This window comes from Dinoponera quadriceps, unplaced genomic scaffold (assembly GCF_001313825.1).
Source record: "Dinoponera quadriceps isolate SergipeBrazil2010 unplaced genomic scaffold, ASM131382v1 scaffold153, whole genome shotgun sequence".
Lineage (NCBI taxonomy): Eukaryota > Metazoa > Arthropoda > Insecta > Hymenoptera > Formicidae > Dinoponera > Dinoponera quadriceps.
Window position 1 is genome coordinate 251,988 of NW_014554275.1, and position 17,765 is coordinate 269,752.

A 17,765-nucleotide genomic window follows, 5' to 3' on the forward strand; every position below is an offset into this window, starting at 1 on the left:
GTTACATATATTTAAAGTCGCAAGGAGTACGAGAAGAAAAAGAAGGAATAAGCTAAAAGAGAATAGAACTCATTTTGTATATTGCCGCCTCCTTTCCGCTTTAAACCAATTTCCGTCGCGTTAGAAGATAAGTACTCTCATTGGAGGACTATCAGCTGCGTTCTATAGCTGCGTTGAAAAAAACGTTTAAACTGTTTTTAAACCAAGTGTACGGTGAAGATTTCTGTGACGTTACTTTGCTGTGTAAAACAGGATACCGGATAAAAAGAAAGGTTAAAGACACATCAATTACATATAACAGCATCGGGACAAAATTACACTGAAATACGACATGCAAGATACGAAGGAAATGAACGGAGAAAAGGTGAGTCAAAAACACGAGGAGTATCAATATTTGCGACTTATCGAAAAAGTTATCAAAACTGGAGGAAAGAAGAGTAATCGCACTGGTGTCGATACGTATTCTATTTTTGGCACGCAAATGCGATTTGGATTACGAGACGGTAAATACATTATATAAAGATGTATATAACATATATATATATATATATATATATATATATATATAATATATTTCACATATATTTAGTTATACAGAAATTTGGAGGAATGTTTATATTTGAGGATTATTATTTCGATAGGTGTCTTTCCATTACTGACAACTAAGAGAGTATTTTGGAAAGCAGTGGTTGAGGAGTTGTTGTGGTTCATCAAAGGATCGACAAATTCTAAAGTATTAACAAACAAAGGTGTACACATCTGGGATGAGAATGGTTCACGTGCCTTCTTGGATTCCTGTGGTTTCACTGATAGAGAAGAAGGTGATTTGGGACCTATCTATGGATTCCAATGGAGACATTACGGTGCTGAATACAAAGATATGCGTGCAGATTACACAGGACAAGGTATTTTTTCTCAAGAATGTTTTTAGATTCTTATCTTATTTTCTTCAAATAAGTCTCTAGTTTTGCTTTCTGAATCTACCAATAACGTATCTGTTGTGAGAAGAGATACATAATTAAAACTCTCATTGAAAGTGAATTAAGCCATGTGTTCGTTTTTCCAGGAATAGATCAACTGAAGGAAGTTATTCACAAAATCAAGCATTCCCCAGATGACAGACGTATTATAATGTCTGCTTGGAATCCAACTGATATTCCAAAAATGGCGTTGCCACCATGTCACAGTTTCATCCAGTTTTATGTGAATAATGGAGAATTGTCTGGGCAGCTTTATCAAAGAAGTGCAGATATGGGTTTGGGAGTACCGTTTAACATAGCATCGTATTCTTTGCTGATTTATATGATCGCTCATGTTACTGGCTTAAAGGTGAGGGATCTATTTTTGTATTAAAAAAATTTATTGCCATGATAGTATATATATATTTTTAACAGTGAATAGTATGTATACTTTGTTGTCCTCTCGACTACCGAATTCGCACTGTGCGCCACAGATACCTGGCGTATCGAAAAGGTTAAAGAATCCCCCAAGATAATATTATCTACTTTCTTTTATTTCCAGCCAGGAGAATTTGTACATACAATGGGAGACTGTCACGTTTATGTCAACCATGTAAGCGCTCTTGAAGAACAAATTCAACGCGAACCACGAGATTTTCCTAAATTGAAGATAATACGGGAGATCAAAGATATCGACGACTTCGTTGCTGAGGATTTCGAGCTGATAGATTATAATCCGCATTCCAAACTGTATATGAAAATGGCTGTTTGAGGTATATCTCTTAAAACAGGGCTCGAATAAAACAGGGTCTACAATGAGAATTTAAAACGTAAGACTTAAGAAATTGACCAATCACCATTAAATTACAGAAGGAAAATCAATTATGTTTTGTCAATTTCTTAAATCTTACATCTTAAATTCTCATTGTAGACCTCCGCTTATACTACGGAAGTGACGGTTTATGATCGATTATCTGTTGGCAGACAAATCTCGGGAAATAAGATCAGCCAAGCTACCACGCACAGCCGAAAGATATATATCGGTGGAGGCATTGTTATGCAACTTGAGCGCGAGCGTGGCATGGTAAACAGACGCACCGGTCTGCTATGATGAAAGAGAGGTCTCGGGTTCGATTCCCAGCAGAGCCAGGAAAATTTTCATGTGCTCGTGGCTCTCCTCTTCGATAGTCTGGCAAACCACTAAGAGTTTATTCACGCCACGGAAACCTCTTCAAAAATTTGCCGTGTTCTATGTTCCGATGTGGGATAACGGGAATTATAGCATAGCATAGCATTGTTATGCAATTGTCCGAAAAACAATGTCCCAGTATGTACTATAAATTTGAAACCAACAATATGCACTTTTAAATCACTACAGCGGCAGCACTTCGTTCGACCTCTCGACGAAAAAGGTGTTGGAATTGTCACGGTAGCTTGGCTGTGTGCATATTATAAAATCTTTGAGTCATAGAGCAATTTCCGAACCCCGTCGGATAATTTGAAGGAAGATCTAGGTTTTATATATAGCCGTAAGATTCGTTTAATTTCCGCAATAATTGTGATTAATGAGGTGACATATCAATCTCCCTGCTTAACATACTTAAACTGAATGAACATGCTACGTTCTCCGAACGGATATTCGTCGTCAGAGATATCGATTAGTACTGCTTCGGTTCTCTTTCTCTCTCAATTACAGTATTATTTTTCGACTTAAGTGAGGCGTAAAAAAATTATTTCTAATAGCTTGATTCTTGCGGACTGTGTCTGATAAATGGTAAATATACTTTATATCATAACTTTTTGCTATAAATAAATAAATTATATATATATATATATATATATATANAAGGTACAGGTTTATTCAGAATATAATTTTTATTAGAAAATTATAAAGTCCAATTATATATATATATTATATATATATATAATATATATATATAATTGGACTTTATAATTTTCTAATAAAAATTATATTCTGAATAAACCTGTACCTTAATTATACATCAATATCTTTTCAATACCAGTCATATGCGGTCCACGTGAGAGTTCATTCGTAGTCGTCTTTCTTACTTAAGTAAAAATCATGTCGCACACTACCTTTCAATTTTCTCTATATCACACAAGTGTAATTTTCCAATCGATCTCGCATGATACGATTGACAAGCATGAATGATCATAAAAGGCCTTATATAAGTAGCTCCCAGATACAACAAAATCATGGTTCCTATATTATAATGATTATATAAATTCGATATCTTTAAACAGCGGAAACAATTAATCCTCGCACTGTACATACAAGAAAATTCTTTCGAATTACGAAGGAGGATCCGGATAAAACTTATCGCGCACAAATATAAATGTAATAAAAAAAAACAACTTAAAAATAAATTTTGCACATAATCGATGCCTTCATCGGCGTGAAAGTATATGACCAAGTTGTATTGCAACCTTTATTGTTGGTGGTTCCTTCCCGATATTCCCGAATATTTACGAATTTTGGTTAGGTACAAGAGCGGTAAACCGTTGTGGAAAAAAAAATGACCTATACAAAATTCAGAAATAATTCTTGATTCTCACAATAGCCCGGCGGGCCTTATAATATCTCGTAAATCTTCTTAGAGGGGACTTTTGTACGTTGAAGGCTAGCACATTTGTACATCATTTGACTGCGAAGTACTTAACTGATGCAGTTGCTGAGTGAGCGCCAATGTGCCACATTCATTCACTGTTATAATCACCCAGATTACCTCTACGGAAAACAAAGAAAAGGAAGGACATAAATGAATAAATTTCGAGGGGATTGATATCTAATCGATTGTACGGCAGAGAAATTAAATTATGCCAATTATGCTGAGGATTTGTAACTTACCGCCGAAATAGATGCCAGTGGCTGTCATCATTCTCCATTTACTCTGGTAGACACCAGTTTCGCTAGGACTCGACAGAGTTACGCTCAATTCTGTGGTCTCTTTGGGGCCTAATGGTGGAACTGCTACACGTGCAACACCCATTCGTTCTCCACTGATAAGCTCTAGGTGAATCCCGTTTGGCCAAGCTTCTGTACCACTGTTTTGTATGCGCCATGACTTTTGGAAGTTTGTACTTGGCGGTACAGACTCCCCCTCGCCGATCGTGCTGTCACATATCAGTGTCATACAGGGAACTTTGAGGGGTGACTGGAAATCGATGTAACTGCAAATTGCCGCTTGTAGATTCCTGGAACAGAAACAGGGAGTGAGGTACATGTCACAACAATATTCAGAACAGCAAAGCAAGACCTATGCTCCTCGCAGTTTGTTATTCTAATACACCTATCTTCTATGCTCATTCATTCGTTGTGTGTTTGTTGTGTGTGTGTTATATAAAAAAAAAATATGTAAAACTAAGATAAGGTCAACACTGTCATATGAGATTAGAGCGATGGGTTCTAAAGCGAAGCAACCTCTCGCGGAAGAGGGGAAGGGGGCTTCCTCGATCGGATTTCTGGAAACTACCGAATTCAGATCTAGCCATTTAATTCCCAGCACCGTTAATCGTCCTGGAAAGGTCCGCTCTTTCCGGAGCTACACTTCTCTGCACTCACTGCGCGTTCTCCTTTTTCTCCGGATCCGTTTTTTCCAAAGCACGACAATATGTTTGTCCCGTTCGAGGTGCAAACGGTACACGGGGGTGCAGACAGACCGAGCAGGCCCAAGGAAAACAATACCCTCCGCGGGGGGTCGCAGTAAACATGGCGATGTAAGGTTATGTCCGTTGGCAGTGTACACAGTGGCGAAAAGCGCAATGGGGTAGCTGAGGGCGGACGCTCAATTACCAGTTGTTCATCTCCAGGAAGAAGGCGGCAGACGTCTCATTCAGGTGGCTGCCAGCCAGCAGCTTCTGCAGCTGCTTCACCAGGTCGTCTTTGTCCGTGGTGCCCAGACAACTGAACTGATGCAGCAAATGATGGTCCAGATCGTTGTCGACGTTCATGGTGCGCGCAGTTTCGTTCGGCCGGCTCAACAATAATAATGCTCCATGTGACGGTGCTGTCACGTTATATGGCAATGCGCCCTTCCCGCGCCCTTGATCCTCGTCGTCGTCGTCGCGTCCTCCTCAGTAACGAATTTTAAATGTCATTCTCCGCACGACGTTCGTCCGTGTATGCAATAGAGTGCACGCACATCCGCGGTAACCAGTGACGTCGCAATCGCTGGGGCGCTGCAGGCGGCTGATTTCTCTCCCCTCCCTCCCTCACCCCCTTCGCCCATCTCATGCGCTGATAAGGTCGCATAAATCGCTTTTTCGCGCTCTCTCTTTCTCTCTCCTTCCCTCTCTCTCTTTGTATTCCTTTCTCTTTTGTTGCGATTTCCCCCCGATCCCTCCTTCTGTTCCACCGTCAACCGACGCGATCTCTCTATATCTTTGTCCTGTCGTCGCGGATGTTCCGGTTCGGACTTTTCCAGGTCGTCCGCCGATCACCGCTTGTTACGTCCCTAAGGAGTACACTCGACGTGAGAAGCTGCACTCGATCTCCGTCTCGCGGGTACAGCTCGTACAGGAAAGCTGCAATAAACGCTGGCTCCTCGTCACGGCGCATGCCACCTTGACCTTGGCGCCGGTCGAGGAAGATAGGATATTTTTTTCTAGAAACCGATTCGGCGCGTCTCCCTGCGTCCCGATCCCACCACGATCGCGTTCCGTGCATACAGGGCACGTTGATTATCCTTGATGCGCCTGGTCGCATGAACGCGCTCGTGCACGCGTACGTTCCGGGTTGCCGTGCCCCAGGAGTCGAACTCGGCGCGCCCGGGTTTGAATATCGAACGAAAGGAACAAGTGTACTTTGATGTAGAAATGCGTCTTTTCAATAAAATTTTCATAAGTATATACGTTTGTGGAAAATTGTGGAAAATTATAACTTCTTTAAAGATGTAATTATTTTTAATATTAATTTTATTGGATTATAATTTCACTTTATATTCATTAATTTCCTTTTATTAGTTTTACTAACACTTATAGTTTAAACAAGTTTTTTCTTTCAATTCTTCCGCGCATATTAATTACAAATAATATTTCTACACCATGATTTTAATATTCAGGAATATTATATTATCAAGTAACAGTTTAAGAACAACTGTAAAATATTATGTCAAAATGTTTATAAAATTCACATAAAAATAATGTAAAGGTTGATTTTAAAGATTGATTTAATGTCTTTTATTTCTTAGAGAAATGCTCTATAGTAAATAAAAAAAAATTATAATTTCGATCGTAGTTGTGTTTAACATGATATGCATTCACTGTGAGTACATTTATTCATCGCGAAATCAGCGATACGCACGTCCTGAAATAAAAATAAAAATAATAGGCGTTTCGGGAGACGGAGTTGGTGAACTTGAACAATGCAGCGCAACTTTCGGGCGCACGCGAGGCGAATAACGGCGGCGGCGGCGTCGGCCAGTGCGCGCGCGGCGCGGGACAGCCGACGTACGAAATAAATGAGTGGCGCGCATCGCGCGCGGTTCGCGTAGAGACGCTCTGAAAGCGCTCGATCGCGACGAGAAAAATCGACGGCTCACTTCGGAAGCGTGTCCCGCGCCGGTTGTGCGCGACAACGTCGATCGAGCCGCAGGCGAATCGCACGTGAATATCGCGATGGCGGAACACGCTTAAAGGGTGGACGCGGCCGTTCATTCAGTCCGATCTCGGGGGAGAGGCAACGCCGAGTTGGCTCACCGGGAGGCCGATTCAAATACTCGCGTCTTGTCCGACGATGATCGTTCCGATTAACAGTTCACTGAGATTGAGAGAGAAAGTATAGTTCGTCGTGCGTCGGGGATCACGTAAGAGCAACAAACAAAGGCATCGAGCAGAAGCGCAAAGGTATCGTAACGTTTTCTCGAATTTTTGATATCTCGCTTGGCCGACGGTGCGTGCTCGGGAGATTTTCATGTATTTCACGGAGATACGCTGAAATTTCAATCGCATTGATCTAAATTAGTATAAATTAATCGGTCGACTCATGTCGCGAGGGGACGTCAAATAAGAGGCGATAGTTTCTCGGAGATTCACCGGCTCAGGATTGCGTTTTCTCCGTTTATTCTCGTCGACTCTTCGTCCCAAATAAAATAGATGAATTGAACGGGGAAATAAGTTCACTTAAAAATTCGATCCGTTAATTGACGGGCATCATTCGGGCCGAAAGTGAGCTTTTCAATTGCCTCATCTTTAGAGGATTTATTCAGTTTACAAAAATTTAGTTCAGTTTGATTCGGCGATTCAGACAGTGCGGATCCCCGTCAATTTCTGCCGACCAGCTATTTCTCGCAGGGCAAGATCCCGCCCCGCCATTTCGCGTCGGCCGAGAGCTCTCGAAAGCCAGCGGGATGATCGGGCCATCATCAGGAACAGCTGGCGACGTGACGGAGGGCCAGTGCCAAGCGATGCCATCCAAGCGTAAGGTCTTCGACGACCTGGACATCGACAGTTTCTGCGAGGAAGTCTGCCAGACGAGTCGCAAGCGTTACCTTCAAGAGTTGGAGACGCCGGTGGAGTTCGTGGCGTCCAACGAGATTATCGCCAACACGGCTCTGTTCTCGCCGATGTCCGCGCAAGAAGCCGTCGAGGAATCGCCAGTGGCGCGTCTGGAGGTGCTGCTGGTGAACGGTACCAACTGTACCTGGACGACCGTGTCCGAGTTGGAGCAGCAGCAGCAGCATCTGGAGCTCCTCACGTCCTCGTCCTCCACGTTGTCGACTTCCGTTTCCTCGTTGGCCTCCACCTGTGCCGAGCGGAACCAGCAGCATGCGATCCAGGACGCCTTTATTGTCGAGCAGACGCGTTATCAGCCGACGGTGAATTACTGGGAACCGGTCGCCGAGCCGTCGGTCGTTGCTTCGGCCATTCAACAGAACAAAGACACGGCGTCCAGCCATCATAATCATCAGCAACAGCAGCAGCAGTTTGAGGACCAAGAGAACGGGAACCTGTCGTGGTTGTTGGACTTCAAGTTGGACTCCTTCATCGATGCCGCTGACGACAGGTCGACATCCGTGGCATCCGTGACGACGAAGGACAATCACTGTGGTAAGGAGGATGCAGAAGATTCCGCTAACGTGAACGCTTCCGCTAAACGCTAAAGTCAAACATCCACCGTATAAATCGGAGGAAAATTTAAGAAGACGGATTTCAAAGGAAAGGAATCTTTTTACGAAGACAAAATTTTTTAAATTTATAAAAAGCACTAACCACATTGTTTGGCTCTTATATAAATCGCTAAAAAAATTTTAATTTCAATTTCAATTCTCTAAGAAACGAAACGTTTCACGCATCATTCGGGGGACCAACGGGTGCGCGGCGTTTTTCCCGCTTTAGTCGACTTATCGGGTGTAAGAATGTGATGTATTTGTCGTGTGCGGCTCTCGTTAACGAATTTTACAGTCTTGCGGCTAATTGCACGTTTTCAGGCAATAAGAGCAAACCGAACGGCCGGTCGCATGGCTCCAACTATACCGGCGACGTCCGAAGAGGACAGAGTAATCACGAGAGCTTGTCGGCCTATCGGCAGGACTCGAATCAAACGGCTTATCCCGCCAACGGGATCGACAATCGGAATCTATCGTCTTCGCGATCCAACGGGCTGAAGAAGCCGCCCTTCACTTACACCGAACTGATAGAGCACGCTCTTCAGGAGAGAGGCGAGCTCACCGTCTCCGCCATTTACCAGTGGATTTCGTAAGTCGTCAATAAGAAACTTGCCCTCCTGCTGCTAGTCACAAAGCTCCGACTGTTCCTTTTATTTTCCTCGCAGGAAAGCTCTTGCCGATAATATCGTTGATAGCCGGTGTGAACGATTAAAATCTTCGCGTTTTTCTGTTACAATTACTGTTAATTAACGGCATCTTCTAAAATTAAAGAGCGTTTTATCTTTTCCCCTCTGCTCTTGTGTATTCTACGGATTTTCCTTCAATTCATTTTTCCTTCCCCAAATCCCTCTTCTTTGAAATTTCTCCTCTGAAATTTCCAGGCGAAAAAGAACAATTTAAAGAATACGAGTGAATTGTTACGAGGTTGAGAAGCGAGGTTTATATATGTCGTGAAAGAACAATACAGGATACGTTAAAACCGCCGGTGTCTTTTTTATTGTTTTTTATGTATCGGCCGCGTATACACAGGAAGTTTTCCACGAATTTGCACGAGCGCGGTCCGCGCGTCGATGCGCGGGGTAGATCGGCGTTGGGGGTGGGCCTCCGGGTGGTACCCGTTGGTACCACTGCCCCCGTTGCTTGGCACCACCTGGTACTGGTACTCCTCACCCTTCTCGCTACTCGTTATGGCCCTCACACGAATGCGCACAATTTACTGCTCCTGTGCTTTCACCTGTTCGATCGCGCGAGCTCCTTGGAAGAAGCGTGTATAGATCGTCCAGGCCGCGCAGAGCCGCTCGAATAATTGAGTCGTAAGAACCGTCCGACAGCTCTCCACGAACACCAGGACGCAAATTCAGAAATATATTAAAACAATGACACGCGGATCTCCCGCTTCCGGCAGAACTCGAGTTGTCAATCAAATCAGACCCGACATCTCAAAGCGATCGCTTTCAAATCGTGCGTTCTTGCCCAGACAGCACAAATGTCCAAAATACGTTTTAGAGACATCTAAAGGTTCTCTAAAACAAGTAATCTTTAAGATTTGTATTTAATACAAGATATTTATTGCCTAGAAAAGACAAAGTATTCTCAGGGAATTTTATTGGAAATCAGGAAATTTAGATATTAGCACTCTTCTTTTATGTTTATAATAAATTATCTTTTATTCTATATCTACGTATATAATTTAAATGTTTTAAATCATATTGTTTTGATAGAACACATGATTTTACGACTAATCCGATATTCTATATTGAAGACAACGATTTTGTATTAAATGCAATTTTGTTTATTTAAGACAGATATTTTTAATTTAATAGTGTTATAAAAGTAGGATTTTGTACCGGTTGTGCCTAATTTATTTGTTCGTAACTTTTGAAAATAAAATTTGAAAATTTTGTGTAATAGAAAATATTTATTTTTATAGGGTCTTTGTAATTTCTTTCAAAATTTTGCAAATTTAATAATTGATTTACAGTCACCGATGTGTAATATCATACATGATTCCCCCAAAGGAGAAACTCAAATCTAACTCTAAATTCAAGTCCGGATATCTTACGTGAGACACGTTTCAAATACGTCTTGAGAAAAGCGGTTAGATCAACGAAATCGATGGTCAGCTTCATTAAAAAAATATTGTGTCCTCTGAACGAATTACACGTTGGTGTAACAATACGTTGCGTTGATACTGTCGCTGACATTGAAATCGCCGTCGTTGAATCAATAGGTGACTCATTGCAGCGACTGTGATTTGTTCAATAGACTATACGTTGTGCTCGAAAAAATCTGTTTCGTTTGACCGAAGTTCTGTTGATCCCACCGTTTTTTTCTCGGTTTAACGACTGTTAATACACATTTGTGGTCGTCTAAGCCGGCAACTCGAGAATATTTATTCGGTTGCGATTTGCCCGTCGTTTATCCGCGATACGACGTTGGGAGGAGAGGGATTCGTTAAATTGTTCGCAAGTGACAACGCTCGCCGGCGATCATCGTGACCAGCGGAGCGGGTAAACACGCCATTTAGCATTTCAAATACACCCTCGGCTCGCCTTTCGCCTCGCAGTCTTCCACAAAACCCCGTGGAATTAATCGCAGGGGTGCGTAACGCACCGTGACATCGATGCGAGCAGGTGAAGGAAATTGGTTTCGCAGGGATATAAATTGCTGTTGCGCATTTTTCACGTGTAACGCCCCTAATCGTTCTCCAACTCGCTCGTGTCTGAAAGTTCTTTTTTTTTTCTTTTTCTTTTACCGCACACAGGCATCGAACGTTACGTGTGATGTAAGATTGCTTCGGGCGAAAACATAAATTGTAATATATCGACGTTTCTCTTTCTCTCTCTCTTTTTTATGTAAAAAATAAAATATGAAAAATATAAATATAACGGTATAAATATATATAGGCGTAACAAACATTATTTGCTTAATTTTCAGTGAACATTTCCCCTATTACAAGAGTAATGACGATCGCTGGAAGAATTCCGTGCGACACAATCTCTCGATAAATCCGCATTTCCGTAAAGGATCGAAAGCATCGCACGGAGCCGGTCACCTGTGGGCGATCGCGAATCGCAACGACTGCGACCTTCGTCCGCACGCCATTAACGGTTTAACCACGATTCCCACGCGACAGGCTACGATACAAGACGGCAATGAATCCGGAAGAAACGAGAATATCGTCAGGTAAAGCGATTTCTCGCCGAAAATGAAAATATTTCAGAGTGGATACTCTTAATTGCTGTTGCTTCACAAATCGACATTGTACAGCGAAATCATCGCGATGGACGAGGTGGAGGCCGCGACGGCGAGCATCACACAACAGAATTCCGAGGAGGAGACCGATAGTATTCTGAATTCCGTGACACTCGAGCATTCCGCCGAGCAGATACTCAACGGTATAAAGCGCGAGGTGGAAGTGCAATATCTGGTTCCCATGATGGTGGCCAACAATGATCACGATGCGAATAATCAGCAGAGCCAGCAAACGGAACTTCAGTGTCCCTTCAAGGAAAGCGGTAAGGACACGGTCTTGTTGAATTCATAAATTATCGAATAGACCCGAATAAACTATAGAACTTATCTCGCTAATACAGAAAATATAATGACGTATAAATAATGTCGAAGACATCATTATGTTTGCCGAGGAAGAATGCAGTAAATTTTTACACAATTTCTATTGACATTATAGCAGTACATAAGAAGGATATTTTTTTATGTAGATTGAAGTAGAAAATGTCCTATAAATATAGCTCCAATTCGAAACGGTTATCCATCTACAAGTGTTTAAAGATTATAAATGATTGCACAATTTTTTGGCAAATTTTTTTCATATTAAAAATAGAATATAAGAAAATCTGAAAACTTATGTAATCTTTGTGTTTTCCTTTTTATTTTCAATTTTTATTAAAAAAAAAACGTTTCAAAACATTGTGCTATTATATATTTATTATTATAATTTTAAACAATTGTAGATGGATAATATTCGGAATTGTACCTATGTTTGCAAGACATTTCCTATTTCAACTTATATCCAAAACATATTTTCCAAGTTTGTATAGTGTATATCACATAACATTTCGTATATTCCTGAGTCACAAAATTCTTTAGCAATTTTTATTATAAGATTCTTTCCGTTTATTGTTTGCTCAAAGTCATGATTTCGATTTCCGAAAATTTCCAAAGTCTACCGTTCCCAAATTCAAGAGAGATAAAAAGAGGCCGCCCATGCGCGTGTGTCGAGTGAAGCTCGTGTGATTTTCAGACTTTCTGAACCCGGTGTCCAAGGAAGTAGTCGCCGAGGAGTGTGGGCTCATCAGCGAAGGCTATCTAGTCGCAGATCTGAACACGAACGCCTTGGGATTGGTCGATCCCGAAGTCGTAGTGCCCGAGAATCTCTTCGGCGAGGAGCTGAGCTTTCAGTTTTACGAATTAACGTCGCCGTCCCAGCTGCAATCGGCCTGACACACGGAGGGCAACCGAGTGCGCTTCATTGTGATCGACGAGCTGCAAATGCAGAACGCTCGGCCACGTGTTGACAACGCCAATGAGAACGATGAACTGGTTCACACCGCTGAAGAAGTCGAGAAGAACACTTCAGGGCACGGAGGCTCACGGAGGTCCGTCGTGTCGTCCATCGACGGCAATCAGGACAACGGGACGTCGACGACGAAGAGCTGATCTTGCTCGAATCGTTCCGTCAGAAGGTTTTTGCGATGACACACCGTTCGAGGATGTTCGATCATTTTAGTCGACGCGGCTGCTAGAGTAGCTATACGAGTTTTACCGATAAGCTTATGGATACCGAAGTCAAACACGTGCAAGTCTAACAAGGAAGTCATGTCTCCGGAATGGCAGAATAAGTTGCATACGCGACCCAGTTCCACGGTTCACAGCGACGGCGGGTGGATCCCGCAAAGAACTCGACAACAAACATCATAACTGCATAATCGTCCAATCGTGTGCCTGATTACGTGTCTTAATGAGAGCGCCATTCGTCTCGACGATGCATTAGAATAATTTCTTCTAGTCCTTTCGAAAACGCAGTGTGTAATGTTTTTTGTATTAGTAAAGAAGACATGATATTTACTATCACGTGTGTACACTGTCCCTGACACCTGCATCGCGCTCGTGCAATGTTTAGAGAACACAACGATTGTGCAACCGTGGAGTATTAATCATCTATGATCGATGTACACTTCTCGATCTGCCAGTTACATCCATCTTCTGAAAGCTGTTCATTCAACTGTTGTGTTCGCTGAACGCGGCCAATGTTTGCATTCAGCAGAAAAAAAAAGCTTGGTTAGCGCTTTGTCACTTGTATTGTTTCTGAATCGTACATTCTTTCAAATCTACGGAAAATCTAAGGGAATATTCAAATCATGGACAATAATTACTTGGTAAGCTGCCTTTTTTTTGCCGAACGCAGGAAATGTGAGGATACTTGGAAAGTTTCTGTTGCGAAGAAAGAGAGACTCCCGCAATGACGAAGACAAAGGGGGAGAATCTGGATATTTCTTGAGCATAGTCGGTTTCACGAGTCGTCTCGTGATTGCTAATTGCTCGAATAAAATGTGAAGAAAAAGCGTCGCGACTTAATTATATATATTGCTCGTTACACGGTTAGCTTCGGGAAGATTGTGCCTGAAAGAGAACTGATAAATAACCCGATAAATAACGTCTTTATTAACTACGACTGGACACACGCATTTTATATTGTATATACCTCATAAATGAGAAAAAGTTATTATTCTGTCGACTTCTTTGAGTCTTGATCTTTTCCTCCGGCAGCCGTTTCTTCCGGATTCGCTTCCGATTTCACCTTTGCATGTACCATGAGCGTCAATCTGTCCAATTTCGCCTTCTTCTTGGCCTCCTTCTTCTTCTTCTTCTCCTCCTTTTCTTTCTGTTCCAGCATCTCCTTGAATCTGTTGTCGTGAGGCGAAATGTTAAAGCCAAAGTGTCTCCTGATTTCCGCCACCAGACGTTCCTTGCGCAACCTTGCGGCTTCCATATCGGCTTTCTTTTTCTCCATTTTCGCGTTCAACTCGGCCGTCCATTGGTCCATCTTCGCCAGTTTCACAAGGATTTCAGCTTCTCTGTAAAACACGTAATACATCATCATATTTATAAGTTCTCTGATAGTATCTGGCGAGCAACATAATCAGCAGAGATCTACCTTTTCTTGATAAACTCGGCCTTCTGCCGGCGCGCGTCTTCCAACTTGTCCCACCTTTCCTGAAGGGACAGCGGGAACGCGACTCTCTCATACTCCTGAGCGTCTTTGATCTCTTCCAAAGTGGGCCAGACGAATCCGGCAGGTTCGTCGGCTTTCAGTCCGTACCTGCCGAGCATACGTTTCTTGTACTTCACTGTGTTGTGATACCATTCTTTCGGGCCGTCATATGGACGTTCGCCCATGAGGATGTTTCTGTGCTCGGGACTTAAGCGGGATTTATTCCGCTTCCTGGCGATCTCCGCGTGATACTCCTCATTATCCGGCTCAGAGAAGATCGGCTTCTCGTCGGCGGAGGTTATGTCGACGACCTCATCTTTCGACTCCGCCGTATTCGTGGAGGCAAAGAGCCGTCTCGCGTACACGCTTTGAAACCCAACGTTCCGATGAACAATATTGTAGATTTGACTCAAACGCATCGTATCGAGGTCGATTTGCCGTCCGACGATCACATGCGTGTTCACAGTGCGGCTGAGGTTAGATTATGATTGTCAGGTTAGGCGGTTATTTACTTGTGAAGTCCGGCGCTGCCCTCGCGTGCAATGTCGCGGATTTCAGAACGGCATGAGCATCCGAAGAGAGGAAGAGGTTATTTTGCGTGAGATGCTGATGTAAACAAGCACATAAACTACAATTTATAATGGGTCGTCTTTTAGAGGTAACACTAATGACTTAAAAAATAAAAAATTTTTAAGTTACTATTCAATTTTTATAAATGCAGTTGCCAGAGGAAGGAGTTGAATCCAAAACCTTTGTTTTCTTGGATGAGGGACACACTTTGGGAAATGCTCTCAGATATGTGATATCCCAATAGTATGTATCACTTAAATTGTATGAATAATGGATATTTCAATATTTATATTATACGTTAGAAGAATACAATTTAACATAAAAAACCTTGTCTTTGCAGCCCTAAAGTAACCATGTGTGGTTATACTCTTGAACATCCAGCCGAGTCAAAAATGCTCTTAAGGATTCAAACAAAGGGTGGAAATGCATATGAACTACTGAAACAGGGTCTCGAAGATCTTGCGAAAATATGCGATCACACTATAGAAACATTTGATAAAGCATATGAGAAATATGAATCTAAACAAACTAATCTTGAAAGCACATTATAGTCATTATATCTTAGAAATATGTGATATATGTTTTTTCTAAGTAAATCAAAAAGTTACTAATGAATCTTCGTTGTCTTTATTAAATGTATCAACAGATGTAAACGAAAATATATACATCTTGTTACATTTTCAGAATATAAATCTATGCAAAAGAAAATAACTTTTACATCCCTATCATGAAATATTTTATATTGATATATTGAGTAAGAACACAATGTAGTCCAATACCCCGCAATAAAAAACCAAGGAGTGTAATCGTCATTTGTATGTTAATAATGTATTAAAATGCGTAATGCATAAACTTCTACAGAAGTGGATGGCGAGAGAAGGAAAAAAATTACAAGTTGTGTTTCTACATTTTTTTTCAAGAGCTCCCATGGGGGCCGTATGTTTATTTAGACAACGTCAGCTGCTCTAGTGCCTCCCTTGTGATTCTTTGACAGAAAGTCTGCGAATTCTTGGTAAGGCGCTTTAGCCAAAGCCTGTTCTTTCCACAAGTCCGGTGTCAGATAGGCGTATGTCTTGGCGATCGCAGCGTAAGTAGCCTTGGCGAAATTGCCGAGTGTGCAGGTTGAGCCTCGGGCGGAGGTGTAGCAGTCCTCGATTCCGGCCATTTGAAGCAGCTTCTTGGGAACCGGTGCGGAGACGATGCCGGTACCTCTGGGCGCCGGGATCAAACGTACTTGCACAGAGCCACATTTACCGGTGACCTTGCAGGGCACCGTGTGCGGCTTGCCGATCTTATTACCCCAATACCCACGTCGTACCGGCACCACCGATAGCTTGGCCAGTATGATGGCGCCACGAATAGCAGTGGCTACTTCTTTGGAGCACTTTACTCCCAGCCCGATGTGACCGTTGCTGTCTCCAATCGCCACAAAAGCCTACAAAAAATATTTTAAGCATTTCTGTTGAAACTGCATCATTTGCAATGATGAGGCTTGTGTCGACTTGTGTCACTAATGGAAAGCACCCAATAATAAACTGAAATTTCAAGTAAACTTTGTACTTGAAATCTTAAGGTTACTAGTTACCTTGAAACGAGTACGTTGACCAGCTCTGGTCTGCTTCTGTACAGGCATGATTTTCAGAACCTCGTCCTTGAGATCTGCTCCAAGAAACTTGTCGATGATCTCGTACTCCTTGATGGGTAAAGAGAACAGGTAGATGTGTTCTAGCGTCTGAATTTTACCCTCCTTGACCAAGCGACCAAGCTTTGTGACAGGGACCCATTCTTTGCTATCTTCCTTGCCGCGACCACGGCCGCGTCCTCTGCCTCTACCTCCGCGTCCTCGACCTCTTAAGCCTCCACGATCACCTCCTGCTCCACGAGAGCCAAAACCTCCACGGAAACCTCCACGAGCGGCTGGAGCAGCGTCCGCCATTCTATAATCAAGTAAAAGATTAAATTTGTTTGTCTTAGTTAGATTGTACGTTTTATTTTTGTAGTGAAATAACCATATAAACTTAGTAACAAAGAGAAAAAGAACAAAATCCCAACATAACACTAAATTTAGTTAAAATAATCTTTTCTATCATAAATACGACCGCCAAAAAGAAAAATCAAGTTTTATTTTCTGACGATTTCAGTTTATTAAAAATATTGATCTTGTGAATGATACTGATAGTTACTATGCCTAATATGTTGCCATAATCACTATATGTGCATAAAAATACAATCGTTAATTAGACACAAAAGATATACTAAAATCAAGCGATGTAATTCTAGATAATTAATAACAAGAGCTTGAAAGATATCTGATAATCTCACAATTCAACGTTTACAAGAATCTAACCAAGCAATAACACTACACGTGGCACCCTGTATAAAACGTCCTAATGTGCGGTGAAATATCCTAAGAGAGATAATAATTAACTGCTTGTGCTTAGTTCGCGTTGCGTATTTAAACAAAAAGCATGCAGAGTTAGCTAGCAATTGCAAATACGTGAGAAAAACCGAAATATTGTCGAAATCATGTGCTTACGTTATTTCTTTCTTGCAAGTGCGAGAACAGAAGAAAGACTGGCCGACGCGTCCGACACCTCGAGTACTAGGTTGCGTTCGGAAACACTACGCTGAGGGCAGAGAATTTAATTGACTAATCAGAGCAGAAATAACTAAGATTTCTTTATCATGATTGGTCAATTAAATAGTATTTTACTTTCAGTATGTATTTCCGAACGCAATCTAATGCATGCATTTAGTACTACAACTGCTCACTGAGCGCTCAGATAGCTGATGCATCTGATTGGTACATAATTTTGGATCTATACCAGAATATACCAATCGGATGCAAGAATTCACACTCAGTGAGCGATGTAG

The 17,765-nt window shown here is 42.0% G+C and overlaps 6 protein-coding genes across 6 annotated transcripts; 3 read left to right on the plus strand and 3 right to left on the minus strand.

Moving 5' to 3' along the window:
* The first annotated feature begins 79 nt into the window (after positions 1-79).
* On the plus strand, positions 80-1,763 carry LOC106741858 (thymidylate synthase). Its single transcript, XM_014614258.1, has 4 exons — positions 80-503; positions 642-905; positions 1,067-1,329; positions 1,522-1,763. The coding sequence occupies exons 1-4, from the start codon at positions 332-334 to the stop codon at positions 1,729-1,731; spliced, it is 909 nt and encodes a 302-aa protein (XP_014469744.1). The 5' UTR covers positions 80-331; the 3' UTR covers positions 1,732-1,763.
* Positions 1,764-3,164: 1,401 nt separating this feature from the next.
* On the minus strand, positions 3,165-4,931 carry LOC106741591 (uncharacterized protein C6orf106 homolog). Its single transcript, XM_014613733.1, has 3 exons — positions 4,774-4,931; positions 3,829-4,175; positions 3,165-3,708 (listed from the first exon to the last, which is right to left on the minus strand). Exons 1-3 carry the CDS (start codon positions 4,929-4,931, stop codon positions 3,602-3,604), a joined length of 612 nt encoding a protein of 203 aa, XP_014469219.1. The 3' UTR covers positions 3,165-3,601.
* Positions 4,932-7,242: 2,311 nt separating this feature from the next.
* LOC106741908 lies at positions 7,243-13,648 on the plus strand. The gene is made up of 5 exons (XM_014614342.1): positions 7,243-8,027; positions 8,408-8,675; positions 11,024-11,272; positions 11,357-11,604; positions 12,351-13,648. The coding sequence occupies exons 1-5, from the start codon at positions 7,328-7,330 to the stop codon at positions 12,548-12,550; spliced, it is 1,665 nt and encodes a 554-aa protein (XP_014469828.1). The 5' UTR covers positions 7,243-7,327; the 3' UTR covers positions 12,551-13,648.
* Positions 13,649-13,748: 100 nt separating this feature from the next.
* LOC106741923 (growth arrest and DNA damage-inducible proteins-interacting protein 1) lies at positions 13,749-14,835 on the minus strand. Its single transcript, XM_014614368.1, has 2 exons — positions 14,265-14,835; positions 13,749-14,184 (listed from the first exon to the last, which is right to left on the minus strand). Exons 1-2 carry the CDS (start codon positions 14,738-14,740, stop codon positions 13,833-13,835), a joined length of 828 nt encoding a protein of 275 aa, XP_014469854.1. The 5' UTR covers positions 14,741-14,835; the 3' UTR covers positions 13,749-13,832.
* Positions 14,836-14,871: 36 nt separating this feature from the next.
* LOC106741929 (probable DNA-directed RNA polymerases I and III subunit RPAC2) lies at positions 14,872-15,530 on the plus strand. Its single transcript, XM_014614380.1, has 3 exons — positions 14,872-14,979; positions 15,043-15,134; positions 15,232-15,530. Exons 1-3 carry the CDS (start codon positions 14,962-14,964, stop codon positions 15,440-15,442), a joined length of 321 nt encoding a protein of 106 aa, XP_014469866.1. The 5' UTR covers positions 14,872-14,961; the 3' UTR covers positions 15,443-15,530.
* Positions 15,531-15,692: 162 nt separating this feature from the next.
* On the minus strand, positions 15,693-17,490 carry LOC106741917 (40S ribosomal protein S2). The gene is made up of 3 exons (XM_014614355.1): positions 17,428-17,490; positions 16,477-16,828; positions 15,693-16,326 (listed from the first exon to the last, which is right to left on the minus strand). The coding sequence occupies exons 2-3, from the start codon at positions 16,825-16,827 to the stop codon at positions 15,838-15,840; spliced, it is 840 nt and encodes a 279-aa protein (XP_014469841.1). The 5' UTR covers position 16,828; positions 17,428-17,490; the 3' UTR covers positions 15,693-15,837.
* Between the last annotated feature and the right edge of the window lie 275 nt (positions 17,491-17,765).

Coding starts and splice junctions, on each gene's coding strand:
- LOC106741858 (XM_014614258.1), top strand. CDS start 332: ATGCAAGATACGAAGGAAATGAACGGAGAAAAGGTGAGTCAAAAACAC. Junction 906..1,066: donor TGCAGATTACACAGGACAAG/GTATTTTTTCTC, acceptor TCGTTTTTCCAG/GAATAGATCAACTGAAGGAA. Junction 1,330..1,521: donor CTCATGTTACTGGCTTAAAG/GTGAGGGATCTA, acceptor TTTTATTTCCAG/CCAGGAGAATTTGTACATAC.
- LOC106741591 (XM_014613733.1), bottom strand. CDS start 4,931: ATGAACGTCGACAACGATCTGGACCATCATTTGCTGCATCAGTTCAGT. Junction 4,176..4,773: donor TTCCTGGAGATGAACAACTG/GTAATTGAGCGT, acceptor TTTCTGTTCCAG/GAATCTACAAGCGGCAATTT. Junction 3,709..3,828: donor CACTGGCATCTATTTCGGCG/GTAAGTTACAAA, acceptor TGTTTTCCGTAG/AGGTAATCTGGGTGATTATA.
- LOC106741908 (XM_014614342.1), top strand. CDS start 7,328: ATGATCGGGCCATCATCAGGAACAGCTGGCGACGTGACGGAGGGCCAG. Junction 8,028..8,407: donor GACGAAGGACAATCACTGTG/GTAAGGAGGATG, acceptor GCACGTTTTCAG/GCAATAAGAGCAAACCGAAC. Junction 11,273..11,356: donor AGAAACGAGAATATCGTCAG/GTAAAGCGATTT, acceptor GACATTGTACAG/CGAAATCATCGCGATGGACG.
- LOC106741923 (XM_014614368.1), bottom strand. CDS start 14,740: ATGCGTTTGAGTCAAATCTACAATATTGTTCATCGGAACGTTGGGTTT. Junction 14,185..14,264: donor GCCGAGTTTATCAAGAAAAG/GTAGATCTCTGC, acceptor CGTGTTTTACAG/AGAAGCTGAAATCCTTGTGA.
- LOC106741929 (XM_014614380.1), top strand. Junction 15,135..15,231: donor AGATATGTGATATCCCAATA/GTATGTATCACT, acceptor TTGTCTTTGCAG/CCCTAAAGTAACCATGTGTG.
- LOC106741917 (XM_014614355.1), bottom strand. CDS start 16,827: ATGGCGGACGCTGCTCCAGCCGCTCGTGGAGGTTTCCGTGGAGGTTTT. Junction 16,327..16,476: donor GTCAACGTACTCGTTTCAAG/GTAACTAGTAAC, acceptor TATTTTTTGTAG/GCTTTTGTGGCGATTGGAGA.